This window comes from Melanotaenia boesemani, chromosome 5, assembly GCF_017639745.1.
Source record: "Melanotaenia boesemani isolate fMelBoe1 chromosome 5, fMelBoe1.pri, whole genome shotgun sequence".
In the NCBI taxonomy this organism is placed as follows: domain Eukaryota; kingdom Metazoa; phylum Chordata; class Actinopteri; order Atheriniformes; family Melanotaeniidae; genus Melanotaenia; species Melanotaenia boesemani.
The window spans coordinates 20,984,080-21,009,675 of NC_055686.1; the positions used below are offsets into that span (position 1 = coordinate 20,984,080).

Genomic DNA, 25,596 nt, shown 5'->3' on the forward strand with positions numbered 1-25,596 from the left:
CATACAGAAGTCAGATGGTTATCAAGAGGGAAGGTGCTTTCAAGGCTTTTCGAGTTGTACAGAGAGGTCCAGGTGTTCTTACAGGACAAAAACTGCCCCATATCACATGTTTTTGAGGATACTATATGGCTCAGTCAACTGGCATACTTGTCAGATATTTTCTCCCGTTTGAACGAACTGAATACTCTGCGCTTACGGATAAGGCCGTGCGTTTTCTCCTTCCTTTTGCGACAACATATCTGTGCGAGAAAGGCTTCTCTTCACTTGCCGTCATTAAGGCAAAATACAGAAGCAGGATGGATGCTGAGCCAGACCCGAGACTGAAGCTGACCACGATCGAGCCAGACATAGGAGGGCTGTGCGCGCAGAGACAGGCGCACCCCTCTCATTAGACGAATGTAAGTAGATAATAGTCATTAATATGCTGGCCAGTTCTTAATAATTGTTAGTGGTTCATTGATCCCGTTTTTCATGCTATGTTGCTACAGGTTTTATTTTTAAGTAGCAGAGTGTTAACAGGACATGATGGTCAAAGCAGGACAGAAAGACTGTATTGAGCCTAATGTTTATACAGGTGTGTTTATTATCCCACATGTGAAGACGGTGACAGTGATGACAAAAAAAGGTGTTCGTGTGTTGTTCATACAAATATAATGCACAGACTTTTCTAATGTAAATATTCATTCTCGTTATAGATTTGTGATTTCAGATGTTTCATAACTTTATTGCTAAAAAATCTTTGGAATTTGAATTATTTCTAACCTTGATTAGAAGAGTATTTTTTCAAGAAACAGAACACTTCTGGTTCGGTCAGCCTACTGTGTGTGTGAATGAATGAAATACAACTGCTATTTTATATTGTGTATAACAAGTGAAGATATGCCGCTAGGATGACATGTTAGGATGCTTGTTATAATGCAACAGTTTTGTACAGTGTGGCTTTGGCTGGCAACAATTATCAATAAAGAATCCTCAAATTAGGAGTTAACATGCCTCCTTTATGAACTGTTCATTCATTCATCCATTAAGGGTCGCGGGTAAGCTGGAGCCTATTCTAGCAATAACAGGTGAGAGGCAGGTACACCCTGGACAGGCCTTCTTGCTGTGAGGCTGTGGTGCTAACCATCACACCACTGTGCAGCTCAGTTCCTTTATGAACTGTCCATAGCTAAAAGCTATGTATGTCTTAGTTTAATATGTTTGCTACTGTATGTTCAGGTTTTTCATGATGGTGGTACTTGGTGAGCTCAATATTTTCTCAGGTGGTACATACTGTAAAAAGTTTGAGAACCACTGCTTTAGAGCATTAGTTGGAGCAGGTAGGGGTGGGCATCAGTCTCAGTTTGTAGGACATGGTGGTGATAGAGTGTGTTTTTTTTGTTTTTGTTTTTTTATATCAGTGGGTCTCTGCTGACTTTTATCCTGGCGGAAGAATTGAGTCGGGTCAGGTGTGCAGCCTGTGAGCTTCAGGAGAGGGTGTCTCAGACAGAGACAGAGGGAGGAGGAAAAGGAAAAAAAGGAAAATAAGGTTAATCTTTATCCTAAAGAGTGAGTGTATGTGTCTGAGGAAAGTTGCAAGTGTTTTCTCTCATAGATTTGATAATGCTAAAAATAAATCTTCAGTGTGTGTGTGTGAGCAAAAAGCATTCTTCATTGCAAGCAGTGCCACTTAACTTTAGAAAATGTGTCCTTGGGCATATATTGAGCATTGTGAAGCAGAGCAAAACATTTCCTCAGACTGATCAGATTATTTCACAGCTTATATATTTTCTCATGAAGGATGAGAAAGTCAGCTCTCCGTACACGCCTCTCGTGTAGAGCAGACTTATCAGCGCCATGAATTTAAATAAATGACGGAAGTTGGATAATGTACTTAAAACAAAACCATCGGGCCATTTAGTAGGTTTTTTTTTTTTTTTCTTTCTGCCTGCGGTCACTGTCTGCCACAGGCTCTATAGTGTTCTCGTGCAGTGTGTCGAAAATCATTTACTTCTTCATTTACCACACTTCTTCATTACTGTTCGGTGAAAACTGAAACAAACATAACACAAAGTACATTCAGTCTGTGCCTTAAAATGAATGAAATGAAATGAAATGAAATGAAATGAAATGAAAAATACTTTATTAATCCCAAAGGGAAATTCAATGTATTTTTTTTCAAAATATTTCTCTGAATATTCTTATTAACATTAATATGTATTTATTCTCACATTAGCAAAATTAAGCTGATATCATGCAGCTTTGGCACGCTTTTAAGCATAAATGAATTTCTCCTAAATCTCACTTCATGTATAAACTTCCTAACAAAACATCCCTTTTATAGTAACTTAACATTCTCAATATTAACTTAACAAACTTACAGCATTGCCTCTATGATGCTTGATAGTGGATGACAACAAATTTAGTTCAGAGCACTCATAACATGTCTGTCATGCTTTTCAGGGGAGCCACGAAGAGCCAGGAAGTTTCTTAACAGGAAGTGATGTCAACTAACGGCTCTTTAAAAATAAAACTTCCTGTACAGACAAAGTAAAACTATATTGTATTTGCTTAGCTCTTTTTAACTAAAATAACTGACAGGATTAATTGAAAGAGAATTATGTAAACAAAAAATAAACAACTGCCTTAAAGGCATCACAGGCTCAGTGCTTCTCTATGTTTTTCCCATCAGAAACCTTATGGTATTTTTAGATCTCAGTTCTTCTTATTACCATTACATTCTTTTAAGCCGTCTTTTACCCCTTTTTTTGTTTTGTTTTTCTTTTTTCCTTCGGACTCAGAGTTCCTTCAGCATTAACACACCTACTGAGATCCATTCAGAACAAAATTCTATTGAATTCTTACCATATTTGCTACTCATAAAACTCATAAAATAAAATTATTTATAAAATCAAATAATTCTCCTGTGACAGAGGAGCTGTTGCTTGGAGTCTACGTTGCCCATTTTTACCACAAAATGGGGGGGGGGGCTCCTTACAGTCGTGAACGTCTTCATGGACTCCGAGTAATAAGTTTACCCGGCCACTCTTACCCAGTGGCCTTTTCCACCTGGGGACCTCTGCGGACACAGAGGAACTAACCAGCTGCAGGCCTGTCTCCCGCAGCTACCACCGCGTATGCCCACGCGGTCCAGACTCTCACAAGCCCAAACAGACCCCTCTGTCTCCAAACCAGCTTCACAACTTAATTAAACAAAGTACTTTTAACTCACCAGACTTATCGTCAGACTATATTTTGAGTTTGTTGATTTCGGCGATGACTTCCAGAGAACCAAACGAGGGTCTCCCTTTCAAAAACAATGCCTGAAAATCAGGTTCAGGTCGGTCAGACACCGTTGTTGGGTCCCCCTGGTCACTCGCGAAATCCTGCCCGACAACGGCAATTGTTGTAGAAAAATTACCAAGAGTCTGGAATGAGTAAAAGTATATAAGGTTTATTTACAAGAGAAGTATTGCATAAAAGATTTACTTGCAAGTAAAGAGAGTGGTTGTCTCGACTCACATGGAGTCGGGAGAGACTCTGATGATTCATCAGAGAGAAACTTGTTTTATTCAGCTGGTCCCCAGCTGAAGGTCAAACAGCAAAATAATAATATGAGGAATAGACGACTTAGTGGCGCCACTTTCTTCCAGTTTTCAGACAAAGCCCACATACCACAACAAGCTGATATCCCAAACAACTATTGCTATCTAGCAGGTGCGAAAACCAGTCTCAACTCTGCCATATCAGAGTTCTGGGAAGAAAGTGGTCAGTCTGACCTCATACACGCATACACAATGAAAACTGTAACTTCAGTATTCTGAACATAATATGAAAATGTAAAAGTGAATGGATTAACAATAATAAATGAATAAAGAAAACTGAATATACATGTGATTATTATATGAGTATATATGAGTGATTACCATCTGCAGCTAAATTTCTTTCACACCAGTACCTGCCCCAAACAGCTCTCTGGTCAAAATATCTTGTTTGAACCCCCCGAAGCTGGTTTACCAGCTCAGTTTTTTGGCGTCCCCTTGTCTGGTGCAGGTCGTCCGGGGTGCAGTGTACTGTATATTCTGGTGGTTAATGTAGGGACAACTGAGATCTTCCTTTACCCGCAGACTGGCATTGGCACCCTAGGGATGGCTGAAATTGTTAGCCTACCTGCGTGTGTGACTGAAGTGGGGTCCACAGTTGCAACAGTTTCCTCTCAAACTGTCGCCCCTTCAGTGCTAGACCGGATAGAGTCGCTTGACTTGCCAGCATTGACTGAGGTGGAGCAGACGGGGGTTAAGTGCGCTGACTACCACCACCTTAACAGCAACACTAGGGAAAGATGCCTTCCCTTTGCCTTGTATTGAGGAAAGCTTGAATGCACTCTCTGGGGCCTGCTGGTTCTCAACACTTGATTTGGCCAACGGTTACATTCAGGTTCCTGTGTCAGAGCAGGACTGCCCCAAGACCGCTTTTTGTACCCCTTTCGGCCTTTTTGAGTTTAATCGCATGCCTTTTGGCCTGTGTAATGCTCCAGGCACTTTCCAGCTGCTGATGCAGAGGATGTTTGGAGACCAGCAAAATCAAGCTGTGCTGTTGTATCTCAACAACATTGTGGTCTATTCATCCTCTGTTGAACAACATATGCAGCGGCTGGAAATGGTGCTTGGTCGGCTTCAGGCAGAGGGTTTAAAGGCATAGCTCGAAGTGTGCGTTTTTCCAACAGGAGGTCACCTACTTGGGTCATGTGATTTCCAGCCAGGGAGTCTCCACTGATCCCAAGAAGATTGAGGCTGTGGCTAACTGGCAGCGCCTTTGTTGTGTCTTTGAGTTACGCTCCTTTTTGGGTTTCACCAGTTACTACCGGTGCTTTGTTGAGGGCTTTGCCCAGCTGGTGAGTCCTCTGCATCGGTTGGTTGCTCAGCTGGGGAGCAGTGAGGCCAAGAAGAGGTCAGGTCAGGCTCTGGGTGCTGCATGAAAACCCCAGTGTGAGGAGAGCTTTGAGGCCTTGATGTTAAAGTTTGTCTCGGCCCCAGTGCTAACCTATGCAGACTTCACGCACACCTTCATTTTGGAGATTGATGCCAGCCATAGTAGTCTTGGGGCCATGCTCTCTCAAGAGACCAACAACGGGTTGAGACCAGTGGCTTATGCCAGCAGAGGGCTGCGGCCCACAGAGCGCAACATGTCCAATTACAGCTCTATGAATTTGGAATTTCTTGCGCTCAAGTGGGCCATGACGGAGAAGTTCCGAGAGTATCTATTGGGACATAAGTGTACTGTTTTTACTGATAACAACCCGTTAAGCCACCTTTTGTCCACTAAACTAGGTGCCACTGAACAACGTTGGGCTGCTCAGCTTGCCGCCTTTGATTTTGATATTAAGTATCGTTCAGGCTGTATCAATTGCAATGTTGATGCCCTTTCACGACATTGCATGTCTGGCTCCCAGGTGGTAGCGGATAGCATGCCCGGCACTTCTGTCCCTATCTGCCTCCAGCAAGTTCCCCATTCATGCCATATGGTGCCAGTGAATCAATCTGTGGTTTCGGCTTTTCCTTCCCATTCCACTGCCGATCTCTGTTCCCTACAGAAGGCTGATCCTCTTTTGAAGGAAGTGTTGCTGTTTTGGTGACGGAAGGCTCCGCCTACCTTCGTTGAGAGGCAGGAACTCTCAAAGTCATCAATCGCTCTTTTACGCCAATGGGACCGCCTGGTGGAGGAAAATGGGGTTCTCCACTTAGTCTTGCCTGCAGCTCTCAAGCAGGAGATGTTAGATCTGCTCCACTAGGAACATGGTCACCAAGGCCTTGAGCGTACAACTGATCTGGTTCGGCTGCGTTGTTATTGGCCAGGAATGTCTTCAGACATAAAGCAGTAGGTCTTAGAATGTGAATGTTGTCAGGTGGCTAAGGACTCTGGGCTTGGATCCCATAGTTTTATGGGCCATTTGCTGGCCTCCCGACCCAATGAGATCCTGGCAATGGATTTCACACTGATGGAGCATTCCAGTACTGGATATGAGAATGTCCTGGTCATGACTGACGTGTTAAATAAGTTCACGGTGACGGTCCCTACACGAGATCAGCGGGCCTCCACTGTGGCCCAGGTATTGATAAATGAATGGTTTTATAGGTTTGGCATTCCAGACCAAGGGAGGAGCTTTGAAAGTTTAACCAGCTCTGCTCCTGTAGTTGTGAAGTCCCGTACTACTCCTTGCCACCCTGCCAGTAATGGTCAGTGCGAGCAGTTCAGTTGAACAGTTCACAATCTCCTTCGCACTCTTCCATCATCACGGAAATGGGACTGGGCTTCCTGCTTGCCCCAAGTACTTTTTTGTTACAACATGACCCCTCACCAGGGCACCGGTGAGTCCCCCTTTTACCTTATGTTTGGACAGGAGCCTAGGCTCCCAGCCGACTTCCTTCTGGGTCAGGTACTGGACCCAGTCCCAGGTGAGGTACAAGACTGGGTGGCTGAACACCAAGTCAGACTTAATTGCTTTTGAGGGAGCCCGTGAGCGGTTGTTGGTGGCCGCGGAAAAACAAAAGGAGTGGCATGACCGACAAGTGCGAGATGCACCCCTTTTAGAGGGCCAGCGGGTGTACTTGAGAGACCACAGTGGAAGGGGACGCCAGAAAATCTGAGATCTCTGGAGTTCAGTGGTCTATCAGGTTGTGAAGGCTCCAAGTGATGAAGGCACAGTCTACGCTGTTGCTCCTGTGAATGATCTGCATAACGTCCGGAACGTGCATCACAACATGCTGAAGGCTATAGTTCGGCCTGAGGTTGCTGATCCTCTGTTGAGGTTCCCTGTGCCACCGGCCCCAGCAACAGTGGCGGGTGAGTCCTCCAGCGAAGATGAATTGTGCCTTCTAGTTCCTGGGGCTCCCGTTGCACCGTCGGCAGCCGTTTTGGGTGACTTAGGCACCATATCACTTACAGTGACCCTATCTGACCATCCGAGTTCTGGCCAGCAGGTCCTACCCACTTCCCGGACATCCACTGGACAGGAATGTCCTTCACTTGTGTCACTGGGCCTGGTCGACCAGTCGAGTAATGCTCAAAATGTGCAACAAATGCATTCTACACCTGGCCACCATGCCAACATCCATTATCTTTCTCGGCCCATTGGTCATCGGGGCAACGCTGCTGGTGAGGGGTAGAATCTACTCCAATTTTGTGTGCTACCGTGATTGGTTCATCGTCGGGCCGACGATGCAAAATTGGGGGCTAGGTGTGGCTGGAGGTTATTTTTCTCCTGGCCACTATATGGCACTGCCAGTTTTGCAAACCACTTTGATTAGTGGGTGGTGCTGGGGATCTTTTTAAAAAGCGGATGTGTTTGGCCAGCCAATCTCTTCCGTCTATTCCTTGTGGTGGCTGTGGTTAGCTCAACTAAGTTTTTGACTTGGCGTGCTGTTGGCAAGGGGCAAGCGTCAATGCAGCTTGACTGGTTGCAGAGGGGCAGGAAATTGGTTGCTCTGCTGGACATTGATTGCGTAGCTTGATGACCGCTCCGGTACGTTACTTGTTTGGTTATTTACAGACGTGGACAAAATTGTTGGTACCCTTCGGTTAATGAAAGAAAAACTCACAATGGTCAGAGAAATAACTTGAATCTGACTAAAGTAATAATAAATAAAAATTCTTTCAAATTAACCAATGAAAGTCAGACATTGCTTTTCAACCATGCTTCAACAGAATTATTTTAAAAAATAAACTCATGAAACAGGCCTGGACAAAAATGATGGTACCCTTAACTTAATATTTTGTTGCACAACCTTTTGAGGCAATCACTGCAGTTAAACAATCCCTGTAACTGTCAATGAGACTTTGGTACCTCTCAGCAGATATTTTGGCCCACTCCTCATAAGCAAACTGCTCCAGTTGTCTCAGGTTTAAAGGGTGCCTTTTCCAGACAACATGTTTCAGCTTCTTCCAAAGATGCTCAATAGGATTTAGGTCAGGGCTCATAGAAGGCCACTTTAGAATAGTCCAATGTTTTCCTCTTAGCCATTCTTGGGTGTTTTTAGCTGTGTTTTGGGTCATTGTCCTGTTGCAAGACCCATGACCTGCGACTGAGACCAAGCTTTTTTCCAGCACATTTCTCTCTAGAATCCCTTGATAGTCTTCAGATTTTATTGTACCTGCACAGATTCAAGGCACCCTGTGCCAGATGCAGCAAAGCAGCCCCAGAACATAACAGAGCCTCCTCCATGTTTCATAGTAGGGACAGTGTTCTTTTCTTCATATGCTTCATTTTTCTGTCTGTAAACATAGAGCTGATGTGCCTTGGCAAAAAGTCCCATTTTTGTCTCATCAGTCCATAGGACATTCTCCCAGAAGCTTTGTGGCTTGTCAACATGTAGTTTGGCTTTTTATGATTTGTTTTCAACAGTGGTGTCTGTTAAAGCAAGCAGAAGTGTTGACATCTTAAAGTTCCTCTTTTAAACTTGTCTAATGACTCGCAGTCTTGCCTGCTCTGCAGACAACAGGATGTGGCTACAACTGCTCTTCATGATAAAGGCTATGAAATGATGAATGCTGTGCTTTTCCATTCTGACTTGCTGATTCATGTAATTTTCATAATCCGCATAATAAAAAGGCTGCGCTGGGGTTGAGACTTCGGAGTTGACACCAGATACTCTCTGAGTGCTGAACCACTGTCTCTCCCCATCGTGATGTTAAAAGCCTCAACCTGAGTTCTTTGTGTCTTATTTCTTGATAGAAAAATACCCATCAGTGTCCTCCTTGGTCGTCTCCCATTAAGTCCACTTTGGCTCAAACATCGACAGATGGTGCGATCTGACACTGATGTTCCTTGAGCTTAAAGTTCACCTTTAATCACTTTAGAAGTTTTTCTGGGCTCTTTTGTTACCGTTCGTATTATCCGTCTCTTTTGTCATCAGTTTTCCTCCTGCGGCCATGTCCAGGGAGGTTGGCTTTAGTCCCATGGATCTTAAATTTCTAAATAATGTGTGCAGCTGTAGTCATAGAAACATCAAGCTGCTTGGAGATGGTCTTATAGCCTTTACCTTTAACATGCTTGTCTATAATTTTCTTTCTAATCTCCTGAGACAACTCTTTCCTTTGCTTCCTCTGGTCCATGTTGAGTGTGGTACACACCACCATGTCACCAAACAGCACAGTGACTACCTGTAGCCCTATATATAGGTACACTGACTGATTACAAGATTGTAGACACCTGTGATGCTAATTAGTGGACACACCTTGGATTAACATGTCCCTTTGGTCATATTATTTTCAGTCTTTTCTAGGGGTACCATCATTTTTGTCCAGGCCTGTTTCATGAGTTTATTTTTTAAAATAATTCTGTTGAAGCAGGGTTGAAAAGCAATGTCTGACTTTCATTAGTTAAATTTCATAGAATTTTTATTTATTATTACTTTGGTCAAGTTATTTCTGTGAACATTGTGGCTTTTTCTTTCATTAACTGAAGGGTACCAACAATTTTGTCCACGTCTGTATTGCCTTCTACCCAGCCTGTAGCTGACTATGGTTGTGCATTTTAAAGATCCTGGCAAAATTAAGCTCATTTGGTAGTACTGACATCTCCTGGTCATTTGATGTCCAGCAGTCCTGCAAACTACATATTGGTGGAAATGTAAACACACTGATGCAACTGTATTGCAAATCTGTAAAAGTATTCAAATATATCAATAAAGTAATATCTATCTTTCGGATGTATCGATCTATCAGATCTATCGATCTATCAGATTTATCAGATCTATCAATCTATCTGAAGATGAGCAGAATGAGCTGCTAAAAGCTCTGAAGGTATTCAAGGTGTGAACATAAAAGCATTTTATATTTAAATATCAGATTGAAACTACGTTGTAGCCATTGTTGTAGCTTCCTAGTGACTGACGTGAGACTAGAAATGAAAGTAAACAACCAGCCCTGCATGGTTGTATGTCAGAATTTAGTTAGTACAGCTTTGCCTAAATAAAATGCCCCAGTAGGGCTGCTTGATTATGGAAAAAATCATAATAATGATTGTGTAACGAAGCAGAGATTCAGTATGTGAACTGGTGAATGTAAATAATTGTATAGCACGCTAAGCTGGTTGCTCATGCACATTTGACACATTAACAGTTTTGCACTTAAAAAAGAGGTATAATCACACACAAAAGGTTGAACTGTTTATTGAATACTAACATCTGGTTTTGTTTTGCAGATACCTGCGAAAGACAGCCGTTAATAGTGATAAACAGGAACACTGTGTGTAGATATGAAGTCCATAGGTAAGTTAATAGTGTAATGGGTTTTACTTACCTGACTCATGTTCTCTCCGGGGTGTCGGGGCAAATGGGTTTTAGGTGGCCTGGACACTCTTTTTATGACAAGACACCCAACCCCTAATTGCTCCTGATGGGTCGTGGTTAAGCGCCTTGCATGGGAGCTTCCACCATCAGTGTCTACGATGTTGTGGTGGTTAGCATCGCAGCCTCACAGCAAGGAAGTTGCTGGTTCAAGTCTCAGCTGGGGTAAAGTTTGAACGTGAGGGTGCAGTGGCCTTTCTGTGTGGGGTTTGCATGTTCTCCCCCTGTATGTGTGGGTTCTCTCACACTGTCCAAAGACATGCATATTAGGTTAATTGGCCCATGGTTGTTTGTCCCTATCCTATCTGTGTTGGACCTACAGGCTGTAAAATTCAGGGCCCTGAATTAAAAAAAAATCATATTATTAATGTAATGAATAAAAACTATGTACATTTCAAGTATTTAAACTGTTAATACTTTCAAACACGGGTGTGGAGGTCTCATTTATGAGACAGTGACAAAACAAAGAAAAAAAAACTCAATGAAAATAGATAACATACATGAATTACTTAACATTTGCTATATCACTTTACAAAACATAGGTAATTATACATAACATTTCCCATTTTAACAATAGATTTTAGTGTTACAGGCTGTCTGAATCAGATGATGAGGATTGATCATCAGTTTGGCCTAAGGTAGAGATCTCTGCATTGCTCTCTGCTGATGGAGACATTTGTTGCCTGAGCAGCTTTGTCTTAAACAACACAATCCATAAACTGTTAATACAGTTTAAAATACATAAAATCTCATTAATTGTGCATTTGTGTAATTCTTAAATTTTAAATAATGGCTGCAATTCAAGTGTTTGCTGTAAGTGACAACGTACTGTATGGTAGATGGTCAGGGTATGATCAAAATAAAACCATCATACTGGGAGTTTGCATGCATGCATGTGTGAGAGCATTCATACTTTCAAAATCCCACTCCAGTTTTTTTTATAAGGATTTTCATCAGGACTTGTCATCTTGGCCTTCAGTACTAGCGAGAAACACAGGAGTGGTTGTGGAAAATGTTCATGTTTATGTACATGTATACACACACATAAACAGACCTTCATAATGATTAATAAAGAAAGTTCTCATTGTTCAGTACCTGTGTGTGAATGTGTGTACCTTGAGAGAGCCTGAGGATTCTACAAACTCTCAGGATGCTGGGATCGAAAGGAATGACTTTTGCCATCCTTAACTGGGTGAGAACAATGCTGATGACAGAAAGCAAGATGATGACGATGTCCAGGAGGTTCCAGCTAAACACACAGACATTGTCAGAGACTTAAAGCATAAGAAAAGAGAACAGCAACTCTACTTATACTAGTGTATTACCAGTCTTTTATGAACTTCACTACACCACAAGTTTCAGTAGAACCTCAGTGATCATGATGATCATGAACACATAGTTGGAGTAGTCAGTGACTTTGTTTATAACCTAAAATAACAAACACATGCATTATTGTTACAACCAAGTCAAAGGGTTGAAGTTAAATCAGACTTTGAACTGTCAATGGTGAGTGTTGCATGTGTGCGTTACCTCTGGCTGGTTATAGTGTTCGACTCCCATCAGCAAAACATAGATGATAATGATGACAGTGACTGAGAGATCCAGGGCTTTACTGGTACACAACTGCTGCTCAGGTAAACCAGCTGTTTGGCCTTACCAGGTGACTCCCCTTCAGTCCCCTGGCTTCCACTCAGATGTTCTTCGTTTTTCAACTCTTCATTCTCTTGTTTCTGGTACAGCTGACGAGTAAAAAGGTCTCCACCATTGCACTGATGAACATGTCCAACAAGACAAAGCTCATCACCATGAAGGAGAGGAACTAAGGCAGAATCCATTTGTTGTAGTTCTTAATGGGCTGTAAGGTAACGGGGTGGGAGATATCTGAGTAATAGTTAGATTTTGACTGCACTTCTATACCATTTTTTAAACAATAGAGCCCCTTTAAAAGAAATGAATCCAGCAGCAATTTTTGGTCCAAGTATTTGCAGTCAGAAAAGGCACTGGAGACACAAGAGATGGTCTCTTTTCCTTTTATTGACTGATTCTAATCATGATGAGTACTGGATGACAGTTTGCACTGATCACTGGGCATGATAATTGTATAAAATACCAGCTGGTCAACTCCTACAGCATCCAGTCCATCATACATGATGTTAACCCAGCCATCCTTAGAGGACATCACAAAGAGGGTAAACATAACCTAAATGGGAAACAGAAATAACTTATTGGTCAACGTACACTAACTTTGCAGGAAATAATGATAAAAATAATACGATCATAAAGTATTACAAAAGGTACTTATTTTATTCAGGGAAATACTGAAATACGCAATCACTGGACAAAAATCCCTTGAAAAGACAACCAGACACATTTCAAACTGTGAAAAAGGTACAAAATAGCAAAGAGTTATGTTCTAAGCCTTGTAAATGAAGTGTGGATTGAAGTGTGGATTGAAGTGTGGATATATATATATATATATATATATATATATAATTTGGATTCTATGCTTTTATGAATATAAGTAAAATGGCTAATGATAAAATTCAAGGAACCTTACATATCTGGGTTCAATTTATATATTCATTAATTTGCCAGGAGACAGATGTGTTGCCAGATCTTGAGGAGTGTTAAGTCCTCGTCCATAAAATAAATTTTCTCCTGATACATTTCCCAATGAAAAAAAATCCCTTTTAGTGTCAGAATGTTCAGAGGATTTGTTGCTTGTGTAAAATGGGTCAAATTTGGTCAGCAATGGATTGCAAGAACTGATCAGATTCTCAGAACCTGCTGCTGGGCTCTGAAAAGGGCGTTTCAGTCAGGGAGACCCACATGACATAGATGCAGGAAACGTCTCTTCAGTGAGGTGCTTCATTTTGAAACAGGCTGGCGGGTTGGTTTATAGATGAAGTTTAAGTTTGACTGTATTTCCAGATAGCATTAGTGCTAACTTGCATCCTTTCCCATTTCCTTTCAGGGATCACTGAATGTCAGTCCATACCTGCAGCAGGTTGTTGAAGTTGAACGCCTTCTCCTCCCAGTGGTAGTTGGCTGCCAGACAGTCAGACTTGAATTTAATATATTTATAGGGCTACACTGTGGCGTGGTGGTTAGTACCGCAGAAAGGGCGCTGGTTCGAATCTTGGCTGGGCTGGGAGGAGGTTCGAACCTTTCTGTGTGGAGTTTGCATGTTCTCTCTGTGCATGCGTGGGTTCTCTCTGGGTACTCTGGCTTCGTCCCACTGTCCAAAGACATGCATGTTAGGTTAACTGATGACTCTAAATTTGCCCTGGTGGTGAATGTGAATGTGAATGGTTGTTTGTCACCTATGTATTGGCCCTGTGATGAACTGTCCAGGGTGCTCCCTGCCTCCAGCTTACCTGCCACGTTTAATGGACTAGGGGTACAGAAAATCAATATGTATAGATTTACAATACAGTTGCATCTGTTTGCATTTCCACCAATATGTAGTTTACAGGACTGCTGGGCATCAAATGATCGGCAGATGTCAGTAATACCAAATGAACTGTTAAATGGGGCCTCGAGTAATGACACTTCTGGCGATGCAGACTCAACACATTCACTGGGCTTCATTAAACCATCACTACATACAGGGGAGGGGGTCTAAAAACTTTTCACTACTTGTTGCGAGCCAACACGGCGCGTGACGTAAAGACGTACCCCCTTCTTTCTTTACGTGCTGTCCCAGCCAGACCCCCCACTGTCTCAGATGGTTGAGGAAGGGCTCACATCAGAAAAAGAACAGTCTAAGTGAAAAAGAGTTAAATCACATCTAAAAGTCCCGAAACTGAAATAATACTAAAGTAGAGATGATCCCCCACCATCGTTTCCATATTTTCCTATTATTCGGAATTTTATGCATAAATATAAAAGTCATATTTTAAAATTTTTGGGAATTTTCATAATATATATATATATATAAACTACTTTAAAAGCAACATAGCTGCCTAAAATGCTTATGAAAATAATTTTAAATATTTTTGTTAGGTTTGTAAAACAACTGAAAAATAGTGACAAATGTCACAAACATGGAAGCACAATATTTTTAAAACTATCTTGACTTTAAAAATAAAAAAAGAAATGTATATATTTGGTAGCTATAATAAAATTATTATGAACTGCACCTCAAAATTACAACATCAGCCAGAAGAAAAATGACTTTCCAAGCAGGATCTGTATTGTTCTTAATGAAAATGGGCACAGTGCATATTTTCATAAAACTTTGTATTTCACTAGATTAACACAATTATACTTTTTCAGACATATTATCATTTGTATTTCTTCAATTTCTATTGAGAATAATTTAAATCTCTGGTACCCAAATGTAGTGTTCAGCAAACATGAAAGTATTAAATTTTTCCACACAAAATACAAGATACATATACACAAACATGAAGAAATTAACACAAAATGATTATTAATGTGGACTAAAATCAGAATCATTGTCACACATTCTAAAAATGATTATCCACATAGATCCCATTCTTTCCCACCATGACCTTGTTCCTTTGTTAACAAAAAATAAAAAAGCATACAGGAAAAGAAAATAGCTTTAATTTTTAGTATGGAAATTGCTTCATATTTCCTTCAGCATAGATAAGACATAACAAAAAAAGTATGGATGCATAAATCTGAGAAAGAAATAACTTTGAGATTAGAGTTCAGAAAAAAGAAAAATAAATAGATATATAGACATATTTCACTTTTCTTGACCCATTACCAAGAAACCAGAGATTCAAAGTAAATGGTCCTGATTTATTGGATCGTCCCTAAAAATCCAACAACACATATTTAACATAAGCACATTTTGACAAAAATTTGACAATTTTTGGCTTTGATTTAAAAGATAAAAGAAAAACTTAGAGGTAGTGTTCATGTCAAAACAAGAACAAAACCACACGTACTTTTCCTGCTTTTATTGGAATTACTCCAACTGTTAAACGCTGACACATTTTTATTGCTGATCAGACTGTTTTGCAGACTTAAAGGAGATGTTCCCTGTAGCTATTCTGAGGTAATCCATCTCTAAAGAATCTTTCCCAGGCTCTTGACTTTCTGTGACAGTTGATAAAACATCCAACCGATTAAAACCTCCAACACCACTCCCTTCATGGTCAAGAAATAAATCTGCCATTTGTTCATCATTGTCCATTTCCTCAACACTTTTCAAGTCTTTCTTCTCACTGTCAGGACTTGCTTCAGGACTCCCGCTCATGTTTCTCCCATCATCAGTCCTAAACATCTGCCCTCCTTTTCCCTCTGCTGTAGTCATGTTTGGAAAATAATCCCTATCAGTCAGTGTGGTTGGTGTCTGGCTTGCAGCTTTCACACTACTGAAAGAAGCACTTCCAAGAATGTCAGCATATGTGATGGGGCTAACTCTGGCAGGGTGCTTGGGCAGCCTGACTATGGCTGCATTAGTCAGACTGCTGAATCCATTGAGCTTTTTGCTGTTGGATTTTTGCTTCACACGTTTGCCCCTCACTGTGCTGCTGGTGGAAGCATTGCGCAGGATTCCCCCTTCTGGAACAAATTTGTTTTTTTTGGCTGCCCTCGGCCTCGAAATTAAGCTTGGAACAAATTTATGGCGCCCTGCTGATCTCATATAACCCGAGGATACTACGTGGGAGGCTGTGGCTGGGTTTTGGTTTGTGAATCTCCACTGTGTTCTGTTTTGAGCATTTGTTCTATTCATAGTGGTCCGAATACCCTGAGAAAGCCGGACCTTGCTGTGCTTTTCATCAGTTGTTGATCCATTGCTTCTTTCGATCTCCAGAAGTGGTTTAAAACCATCACTGCTCAGCTCATTTTGACTCACTGTAGAGGTACTCTTGCTGCTTTGCATTCCTTCCCCTGTTTGATTGTACCATTTGTGAATTCTGATGCGTTTCGGTTGCCAGGTCTGCAACCTTGTGAGTTTAAGACCTTCAAAACCTGGCTTGGGTACTACAGTCATATTTGGTCCATCAGCTAAAGTTTTGGCTCCCTCTAGTGGTTGTTTACCAAATCCTTCCAGACTAAATATTCCTTTGTAGAGTCTAAATCTTGACTGATTGGTATTCCTGCTCATGCTGGCATCATTTTCAGGCAGCAGATGCTGAATGTGCTTGGAGGCTGTTGTAAACGGTTTGGGAGTAGAAACAGCTGGGGGTTGGGTGACATGTAAGGCACCAGAAGAGGGTGAGGAATTATCCATCCTTTCAAGTTTTGCTGGTACGGTAGTTGTAGCAGATGCTTCTCTCTGGCCAAATTTATACTTCTGTGACATATAAGGGTATGCATTTGCAATTTTAAATCTGTAGTCCATTCTTTTATTGAGATTAGATTGTTGAGAGTTTGTTGTTTCTGTGGTAGGAGGCCCAGATGGCTCTGCAGGTTGCAACAGAGGTTTTATTAGCTCTCTGAGGTGAAAGATGCCTTTTGTGGCACTTCCTGGTTTGTAGTAGCGCACCACGTCTTTTGTTGTTGCATTGACTCGGCCCACCAGAGAAACTTTCCCACTTCTGCTTGAATAGTTATCCCACAAATGTCCATTAGCCGAAGGGCCAAACCTTTCCAAATGCTTGTCTTCTACTGAGGAGGGATGCCAAAATTTTTGGGAGGGAGATTGTTCGCTGATGTGGAAAGTAGGATGTAGGGTCCGATGTGTGGTAAAACTTTCTTTTTGACCAACAGACTGAGCCACTGAATCTTGTTTGATTGGGTCTATTCTGCTAAATGGTCTAAAACTGGGAAACGATTTGCTGTGCGATTGTGCACCAGAAAGGCTTTGTTTATGTGCAAATGTGCCAATGTTGCTCATTTCACGTGAAGCTGCTCGTCCATCAGCCGTCGATCCTTTAAGTTGGCCGACAGAGTTCTTAAAGAGGTATGACTGCAACTTTTTGTGCCTTTGTGTCACTCTGCTGCTCACAGAGTTTAATTTCTTGGAGTTATTTGTGAGATATGGTATCAGTTGTTCTGGGCTTGGATTTTTTTTCAAATCAGTGGCATCCCAGCTGTTACCAAGCACTGCTGCATGAGGGTCAGTTTGCCTTGTGAAGCTGAGAACTTTGCTTGGTTGAATCTCATTTGATGCACTCTGTGTTCTGACTAAGGGAAGCACATTTGTTTCCTCATGGTCTTTGTAATGCTCTCTTGACATCAAGTGTCTGCTAGTCTGGGATGGAAAAGCAGGAGGATACAGTAATTTCTCTAAAGATTTATCTTTGTCTGTCTTTAAAGAGTCACTTGTCCTTGCTTCCTCTTCATTGTGAGATTTCCTAATAATCACAGAACGGGAATAATATGAAGTTCCTGTGCTTTCTTTCTGAGGAACAGTGTAATCATTATTTCTGGACTGCCATCTCCCAAAGTTTTGCCCTCTGTGAAGAGAGTGACCGGTGAAAGTGCTGCTTGCAGGCCTCACTTCACCTCTCTGCACACTGTTATCTCCATTGTGTTGGCTGTAACTAAAGCTGCCTTTTATGTGGTTCACAGGACGCGGTTGATGGTTAATTACTGACAGAGTGTCTCTAAAATTAGTCTCAGTTCTGTCGTCTTTTGACAGCAGTCCAGCCGAAAGGGGGTGATGTTGGCTGTGTGGAGTATTGAGCATTCTCAGGATGTTACTGTTCTCTCCATGGTGGCCTGTAATCATGGGACTGGCTGCAGGGGAAGCATAAAGAAGAAAACAATTTCAATGCAGCTGTCCAGGAAATGTTTTATTAGCTTTTAATTTCATGAAAATTAGTCAACATTAGCTATCTTTTTAAACAGATTAAAATGTAAATAATCTACTTGATATGCTTTATATAAGAAAGTGATGTCAAAGGACAACCAGGGCACACTGGTTACATCATTACTGCAGCTGGAATCTACAGATTGCTTGTTTTAGTGTAGTTTAGTGTCTGAAATCTCATTTCTCTATACCCTAAGTAGCAGTTGTTAGCTGCAGTATGGTAGACAACCACTCCTGAATAACAGGATGCTTCAGTTAAATATTGAAGCATAAACTTCTGTTGCCATATCATCTAGCTAGATATTGTGTTAAATCCAGTACTGAAACACTGTTTTTGCAAGTGATTGTTTTCTTTTATAAAACAGAAAAAAGGCACAACAGTTACTTGAAGTCCCCTCTACAAACCTCCTCACTTTTAACACTGATAGTGCATGCATAACTTATTTTTTATTAAAGCAAAGGTTTAAATTACTCAAATCACTGTATTAAGTTCTTTTACATAGCACACTGCACCGATGTTGCACCTGGTTATATTTCATATGGTACATACAATATTTATAAATAACCTAGAATAAATAACTGGCGCAAAGCTTACTTAAAATCTTACTTAAAATACTAAAAGAATGCTTAACCATAGCTTGGTTAGCAACTTGCATGTCCTATATCACTAAAATAACCACCTGTCTCACAGAAACAAATCATTCTCCATCTAAACAACTTGGCAACACATGTCTTGTGACACCCTTTACACTTTATATTGAATATCAGCCCAGTGAAACTGCTCACACTGCAGTATTTTCCAGGCAGACACAGGCCTGCTGGTGCTCACCTCTTGCAGCATGTGAACGCATGATAAACGACATGACAGCTGCACAGATCAGAACAAAGAGTCTGCAGAGAGGAAAAACACACCCAGGGGTATTATTTTGATGTCTAACAATCAAACACTTGTTAAGTATAACCACCAGTACATTAAAGAGTTTATGATCACATGTACAAAAAGCCAAGAAAACTATTTTTACCTTGAGTAGATATCACGGTGGCCTAACATGACTGACAGCTTCCACTGTTTGTGGGATCAGTCAAAGCAGACCTTGAAATTAGTTGCTTCAGTGTTTTTAATCCGGTTTTATTTTTGTAGCCTAAGCCTTGTAGGTTTTTCACAGCCCTGTTGCTGCTGCTGATTGGAGACAATGCTGCTCACCTGGCCACAGGTAACCTGCTTCCTAGAGTCATCCATAAGGACTAGTTTATCTGCTGCGCCCCACTTAATTTATTTTCCCCATTTTTAATATATTTTATTTTATAGAGATAAATTTGCTGTTTTAAATTATAGTTTTTATTTGCATCTAAACACAATTGGGTCCCCCCTTTAGATGTTTTTGCACACACACATCAAGGCTAAGTTAAAACTTTAAATCAGTGTTTCTCTATCCAGATCTTCAGGACCCATTGGCCTTCGTGTCTTAAGACGTATTCCTACTCCAACACACCTGATTCAAATTAATTCACTGCCTCATACAGTTCTTTGCAAGCCGGCTAACAAGCCATTCATTTCATTCAGGTGTGCTACCCACTACATGCTGGGCAGTGGGTCCTGAGCACCAGGATTGAGAAACACTCAATCCTAAATCAATGCAGTCACCACAGGGTATTACCCTATCTTTATTAAAGAGAATAATTGTTCAATTTAAAGCAAGATTTCTTGTTTTCACGCTCAAATATCATATTGCTCTCTCTCAAAACCCTGCTCTCACACTCAAAAGTCCCTTCTAGCTCTCAAATATATCAATCTTCCTTTCAAAACGGTGCTCCTGTTCTGAAGTTTAGTGCTCCAGGCTCAGATCTCCTGGGCTCATTCTCTGTGCTCTCAAAACTTCTGCTTTGGGGTATTTTTTCCTCTCTCTTGGGTTGCTGAATAAGCTGTCTATCAAACATCTTCCAGCCAATAGAATACTAGATAAATGCTGACTGAGCAAGTAGTCCCCACCTTCTTCAGGGTGCACTTGTTTTACTTAACACAGTGCACTCAGAAAATTTGTACTTATTTGGGATCATCAGTAAACATGTATTGATAACCCAAACCAGCAATCTTTAGTAAACATTATGTTTTTATTATGCTTTTCTATTGGTATCTGTATGTGTTTTAATTTTTTTTTAATGACAGAAAAACAGTGCCTTGCAAACATACAGAAAAATACTTATTCAAAAACTAACTGTACCAATACAAACATACAGTATGCTAAGTTTAAAGCTAAGGAACTCATAAACTGTTTAACCTATAGTAAATTAGCATGCATGGAGCTGATCATCATTCCTATACGTTTGTGTATAGCAGAATTATTACAGTGTACTACTCATAGTGCTGAGTAATTGAGATGCATTACCATGATGTCAGCCTTGGTACACTTTGTCAACTAAATTAAACATTTCAATTAGTCTTTATTTCTCACAAAACATGAAATTAATCAGTATTTCAACCCCATTACTCCTACAGGATCTGCTTCAATGTTACATCCTGAAGAGATTGTTAAACAAAATCCTGATGTAGATTATCTCCACTCATGAAGTCATCTTAGTCGGGGCAGTATGATCACATAGATTTACCAGAGGCCCAATGAAGTCATAATATTACTGACAAATAAGTATCTGGTTTAAAAGTAAAGAGAAAAATTATAAGATGATATAATAAGCAAACTTCGATCAGAATAAAGGAAAACAAAATAAACAAAACTGTCTGGAATCACTGTGTCAATGAAAAAAGATCTCACTCTGAAGGCGGTGATGATTTCCTCGTTCGGTATTTATCTAGTATTCTATTGGCTGGAGGATGTTTGACAGACAGCTCATTCAGCAACTAAATAGAGAGAAAAAACTATCCAAGCGCAGAGAGCGCAGAGAGTGCGTCTGTGTGTGAGGGAAAGAAAGCAAGCAGATTTCAACCTGCAACACTGAACTTGAGAAGAGGAGCACACTTTTAAAAGGAAGAACGATATATTTGAGAGCAAGGAGGGACTTTTTCAGTTTGAGAGCAGAGTTTTAAGAGAGAATAATATGATATTTGAGTGTGAAAACAAGAAATCTTCCTCTTAATTAAACAATTACGTTCTTGATTAAAGATTGGAAAATCTTACCAAACAAAATTTAGCATGCAGCCACATAAAGTCTCAAAGGCAGTTGAAAGAAAAGGTCATTTATTTATCATTAAATACAATAAAAGAAACACACATATAAAAAATAATAAATATCAAGGGTATACACATTATTAGTTTGAAAAGAGACCACTTTGCTAATTTTTTTTTTTTTTTTTTTTTTTTTGCATATTTAGAATAGAATAGAAATACTTTATTAATCCCTTTGGAGAGTCCTCAGGGAAATTTGGGATGCTGATATGATGATATTTGAGTGCAACACTGTGATAGCTTATAGGGGAGAAAAACTAATCAAAATCATGATGTGTCCGTGTGACTTGCCAGCAAGTTTTCATCATAATAATCATCATCATCATGGGAATCTTTGGTAATAAATACAGTATCACATTATCCAGGGTATCTGTTGGTTGCTGGATGCTGCTCAGAACATGTAACAGGACATCATGGCCATGCTCCTCAGCTCCCCGCTGGTTATACATTCTGTTGAAGACAACATAGCACATCAGAAGAGATAAATATATGCTTCAAAACAAATAAAAACTGTTAAATATTCTTATTCAAATTTAGCCTAGAGACATGCTCTTGCCATTTCAAGACAAACTGGCCTTTTTTATGGATATTTTGGTTGTAATAGGGGGGACATTTTAATTATGAAGCACTTGTTAGACCTATAGGGTTAAAATGCTGCTTACCATCTCCTCCACGTGGAGATCTTTTGCCGATTATCGCCCTCCAAACATTCTTCAAATACCACCGCAGCCTTCTGTTTCTGCCGCCGGCGGAGGAGTCGCTTTCCTCGGGAGGAGTCTCTGGGTCTTCCGCCTCTGGGTCACGGTCTTGAACTTCACCGTCCTCCTTCGGTTCTTCCTCTTCACAGTCGAGGGCTCCAGCAGTCATGAGCTGCTCCAGGGTGCTCTCGTCCACCCTCAGCTCGGCTCTCATATCTCCATCACAGGAGAGGAAAGTGGGGTGTCGGCACAGCGGGCAGTTGATTAACCTGTCCACTCCCACACACGCCTCACCGGCTTCCAGCGGTCGGGTGAGAGCCCGGAGGCAGCTCTCACAGAAGGTGTGTTTGCAGTGGAGCTCTCGGGGACAGCGATGACCTGCGTTGTAGGTCTGGTAACAAATTCCGCAGTCGAGCTCTGAATACATCCCGGATTTTCTTGTTTTTTCGAACGTGAATGAGATGTGAGGCGAACCTCTGCTCCTTTATAGACACGATAGGAGGGGCCAGTAACAACAACTCTGTCAAACAGTATGAGTCACGAAGGATTTTTTTTTTATAAGCCCAACAAGAGATGGTGACGTGATACACACCCACGCATGCAAAGTCAAATATAGCAAGAGTCTAATCTGGTCTAACAGATCACACACCGGTGCGCACACACCCACGAAAGCAAACAAAAAAACAACAGTTGAATAGGGGCAACTTTCTTTGACCAGCTTTAAGTTTTAGAATGTCTTTTTTGTGAAAGTTAACTCAAATGTTGCTTTATATCCTTTTATAAAGAAGATGATCCACCCTAAATTTATTTCTGTATTTTCTTTCCAAGTTCTTGTAATCTTTTAAAGTGGTGTCCAAGCTGTGTCAAGTTATTTCAAAGTTTCTTTGTCAACATTCAGAATGTTCAGTCTAGTCCGAATGCCTTGAAATTGTATTTTTTTATTATTATTATTATTTTCAGAAAAGTAGCTTAAGTTTGTTAAACCTATGCCATGGATTATTCAAGCATAAAAACAGTAGTGTCCAACTGAGTGAGTGGTTTGTCAAAACACAGCAGACAGTTTAGCAAAGAGCCAAGAGTCTGTAAGAAACAGAAAATAAAAATAGGAACTACGCTGACTGTCAACAGAGATTTTGCTCTAGGCTAAGAGATTTGTCTAAGAGAGGGGTAATTGATGAGACACCACTGTTTAGGAGGTGAAATAGAAAAAACTGAGTTAAGCCAAATTTCATTAGAACTGGGCTGATAAACAGTTGCAGTGAAGGAAAACAAATAAATGAAGAGTGAACAATTCAGAAACCGGGAAATGATACCAGCCTAAACAAGAATTTTACACCAACAAGATGATTTCCAAAGAGCAAATAGCTGGAAACTTGACAAATCGGAGCATGGTGTGTCCTGCATCCATAAAAAAGTCGAGAAAACAAGATGAGGACAAGAGAAGAGACAGTCCTAAAAAAAACCACATCTGCAGCCGATATACTGTATCTGGAAATAATGTCTTTGGGAAAAAAAATCCAGTAAAGACTTGCTAAAGGATCTAAGAGATTCCCCTGGCTGCTCACTATAAAGGTTTATCTGAAATGGATTCCAAGGAAGGGTGATTGTTAGGACAATGTTTTTACTGTTTTAAAAGTGCTCTATAAAAAAAAAAGTTGGATTGGATTGTAATGAAGCAAAATTAGAATAAGAGTCAGGAATCAGGAATATGTTAACTTATTTACAGTATCAACTGTACAGTAAAACCAGGCAACTCCTTCTTATCATTCCTTGCCTGACGCAATGTGTGTCAGTGTGTGTGTGCTGGTTACGTCAGCTCTAAATATTCCTCCTCCTTCTTCAGTCTAAACACCTTTTATGGGGATTTCCGCCAGAAACTGGACCAACAATCACAAACTTAAAGGCACTCTCTCCCAGCATGTGTGCACATGCTGAACAGTCTTTTGTTTTTTTTTTTATTTGTTTTTTTTTAGGTCTTTCCCGCTTACGTCTCCCACATTGAACTTACAGTAAGTGTTTGGTCATGTTCAACAAAAGCTGAATGACGATAAAAATTTCCCACAAAGAGGAAAATACCTGGAAATGTAACTGTAAGGATTTTGGTTTGCTTTAGGCATTCGGATTTAGATTTAGATTTTTTTTCTTCTTAGGAGTCTTTTAAGGAGTTAAATACAAGAAATACTGAGCCATTCATACCTTCAGTGTGTACACCTTTCCACTTATAATCAAATTCCAAGTAAATGTTTAGCCAACTTTAAAGCTCACACTTTTAGCACATTACAATCCCAGCTAGACAGACATGCCAAGTAATATAACAATAAAACCACAATAAACTCTTGTTTTTAAAGCTTCTCCTTTTTGAGAAATTTCTCACTGAGAGTATTATTTATGCTATCAGCAAGCTTTTTTCTTCACTTAAGACTCAACCCATTGCTCCTCCTGTCTCTACTGGCAACAAAACATCCTTCTTTTAAAACAGTTTAACATGCACATGCTGCTGTTGTAGGAAAAGTGTTTTTCCATGTTAAAACAAGACTCTTAATAGTCATCCTTTAGCTCTATCTGAAATTCTCCACCCAATTTTTGGGATTTTTTTTTGTCATTTATTCAGAGAACATGATATTTGTTAGCAGGATAAGCTTCGGGGGGATAATGGCAGCCACACGAGGTCACTGATGTGTGTGAGAGAGAAAGAGAGAGAGTAGTTTAACTAATTTGGAGCTAATCTGAAAGGTGTATCAAGGAGAAGATGAAATATCTCAACCTATTTGAAAAAAGGAACAATCTACAGAGTTTCTGATTGTCAAGCTTGCTAATGACTCTTAAAAAAGCAGAGGAGACATGGAGTAGGACAGTTTGTCCTGATTCTGCATCTGTCAATAATTGACTTGTTTATGCTTAAAGTGGAACGGTCTTTCTTTTGAGCACACACATACATTGGCTTTGCCAGCCCTGCTACTGATTGACTTAAACTTTAAAAATGCTGTTTTGAAAATGGTTAGTGGGTCACAGAAATACTTGCCACAGTGCTCACTTTAGAGATTTACCTTAAAATTGCATTTAGTTCTGGTTTTCCTCAATAATGTTGTTCAATGTGGAGTAGAAAAGTTTATTATTATTATTATTATTATTTGATAAAGTGTATTATCATAAAAAATAAGGAGATTTGTATTGGATGGATCATTTATTTATTCTAACAATGTTTCTTGGAAATAAATCTCATACTATTAGAACACCTGCTTGTTTTCCATTTAAAAGGAAACTAAACAGACTTTCCAATTATATTTAAGATTTATTGCCAAGATGCATTATTATAACAATGGAATAATCCACCAAACACACATCTCCTTACTTTTTTTGTTATTTTTTTATTTTTCTACATCCATTATCAGTCTATCTCACTGAACCTGTTGCAGAAAAACATCCCAAACAGCATGTTGCAAATCCCAATCTTTGCATTTTTGTATAGTCATTATTACTCCAGATGTGATGGTGTTATATTATTGCCTGGCCAAGCAGATGTCAAATATTTGATTTCAATAGGATACCCAAAGGAACTTATGTAGTTTATACTACAGAACAGTTTTACACTTTCAGTTATAAGGTTGTATCAGGACATAATAAAATGCCAATGTTTATTGAACCGAAGCTAA

The 25,596-nt window shown here is 40.2% G+C and overlaps 2 protein-coding genes and 3 long non-coding RNA genes across 5 annotated transcripts; 1 reads left to right on the forward strand and 4 right to left on the reverse strand.

Moving 5' to 3' along the window:
- Positions 1-1,841: 1,841 nt before the first annotated feature.
- On the reverse strand, positions 1,842-2,630 carry LOC121640808. The gene is made up of 2 exons (XR_006010574.1): positions 2,361-2,630; positions 1,842-2,031 (listed from the first exon to the last, which is right to left on the reverse strand). It is a non-coding gene; the product is annotated as an uncharacterized LOC121640808 (long non-coding RNA).
- LOC121640809 lies at positions 2,194-23,652 on the forward strand. The gene is made up of 3 exons (XR_006010575.1): positions 2,194-2,322; positions 10,016-10,022; positions 23,641-23,652. It is a non-coding gene; the product is annotated as an uncharacterized LOC121640809 (long non-coding RNA).
- On the reverse strand, positions 11,490-11,887 carry LOC121640807. Its single transcript, XR_006010573.1, has 3 exons — positions 11,856-11,887; positions 11,651-11,753; positions 11,490-11,574 (listed from the first exon to the last, which is right to left on the reverse strand). It is a non-coding gene; the product is annotated as an uncharacterized LOC121640807 (long non-coding RNA).
- On the reverse strand, positions 15,078-19,354 carry LOC121640804. The gene is made up of 3 exons (XM_041986685.1): positions 19,086-19,354; positions 18,893-18,954; positions 15,078-17,990 (listed from the first exon to the last, which is right to left on the reverse strand). Exons 1-3 carry the CDS (start codon positions 19,112-19,114, stop codon positions 15,298-15,300), a joined length of 2,784 nt encoding a protein of 927 aa, XP_041842619.1. The 5' UTR covers positions 19,115-19,354; the 3' UTR covers positions 15,078-15,297.
- si:ch73-335l21.4 (E3 ubiquitin-protein ligase-like) lies at positions 21,241-22,417 on the reverse strand. Its single transcript, XM_041986686.1, has 2 exons — positions 21,908-22,417; positions 21,241-21,695 (listed from the first exon to the last, which is right to left on the reverse strand). Exons 1-2 carry the CDS (start codon positions 22,368-22,370, stop codon positions 21,637-21,639), a joined length of 522 nt encoding a protein of 173 aa, XP_041842620.1. The 5' UTR covers positions 22,371-22,417; the 3' UTR covers positions 21,241-21,636.
- Positions 23,653-25,596: the final 1,944 nt, after the last annotated feature.

Coding starts and splice junctions, on each gene's coding strand:
- LOC121640804 (XM_041986685.1), bottom strand. CDS start 19,114: ATGTTAGGCCACCGTGATATCTACTCAAG. Junction 18,955..19,085: donor CACCGTGATATCTACTCAAG/GTAAAAATAGTT, acceptor TCCTCTCTGCAG/ACTCTTTGTTCTGATCTGTG. Junction 17,991..18,892: donor GCGTTCACATGCTGCAAGAG/GTGAGCACCAGC, acceptor CTTCCCCTGCAG/CCAGTCCCATGATTACAGGC.
- si:ch73-335l21.4 (XM_041986686.1), bottom strand. CDS start 22,370: ATGTATTCAGAGCTCGACTGCGGAATTTGTTACCAGACCTACAACGCA. Junction 21,696..21,907: donor ATCTCCACGTGGAGGAGATG/GTAAGCAGCATT, acceptor TGTCTTCAACAG/AATGTATAACCAGCGGGGAG.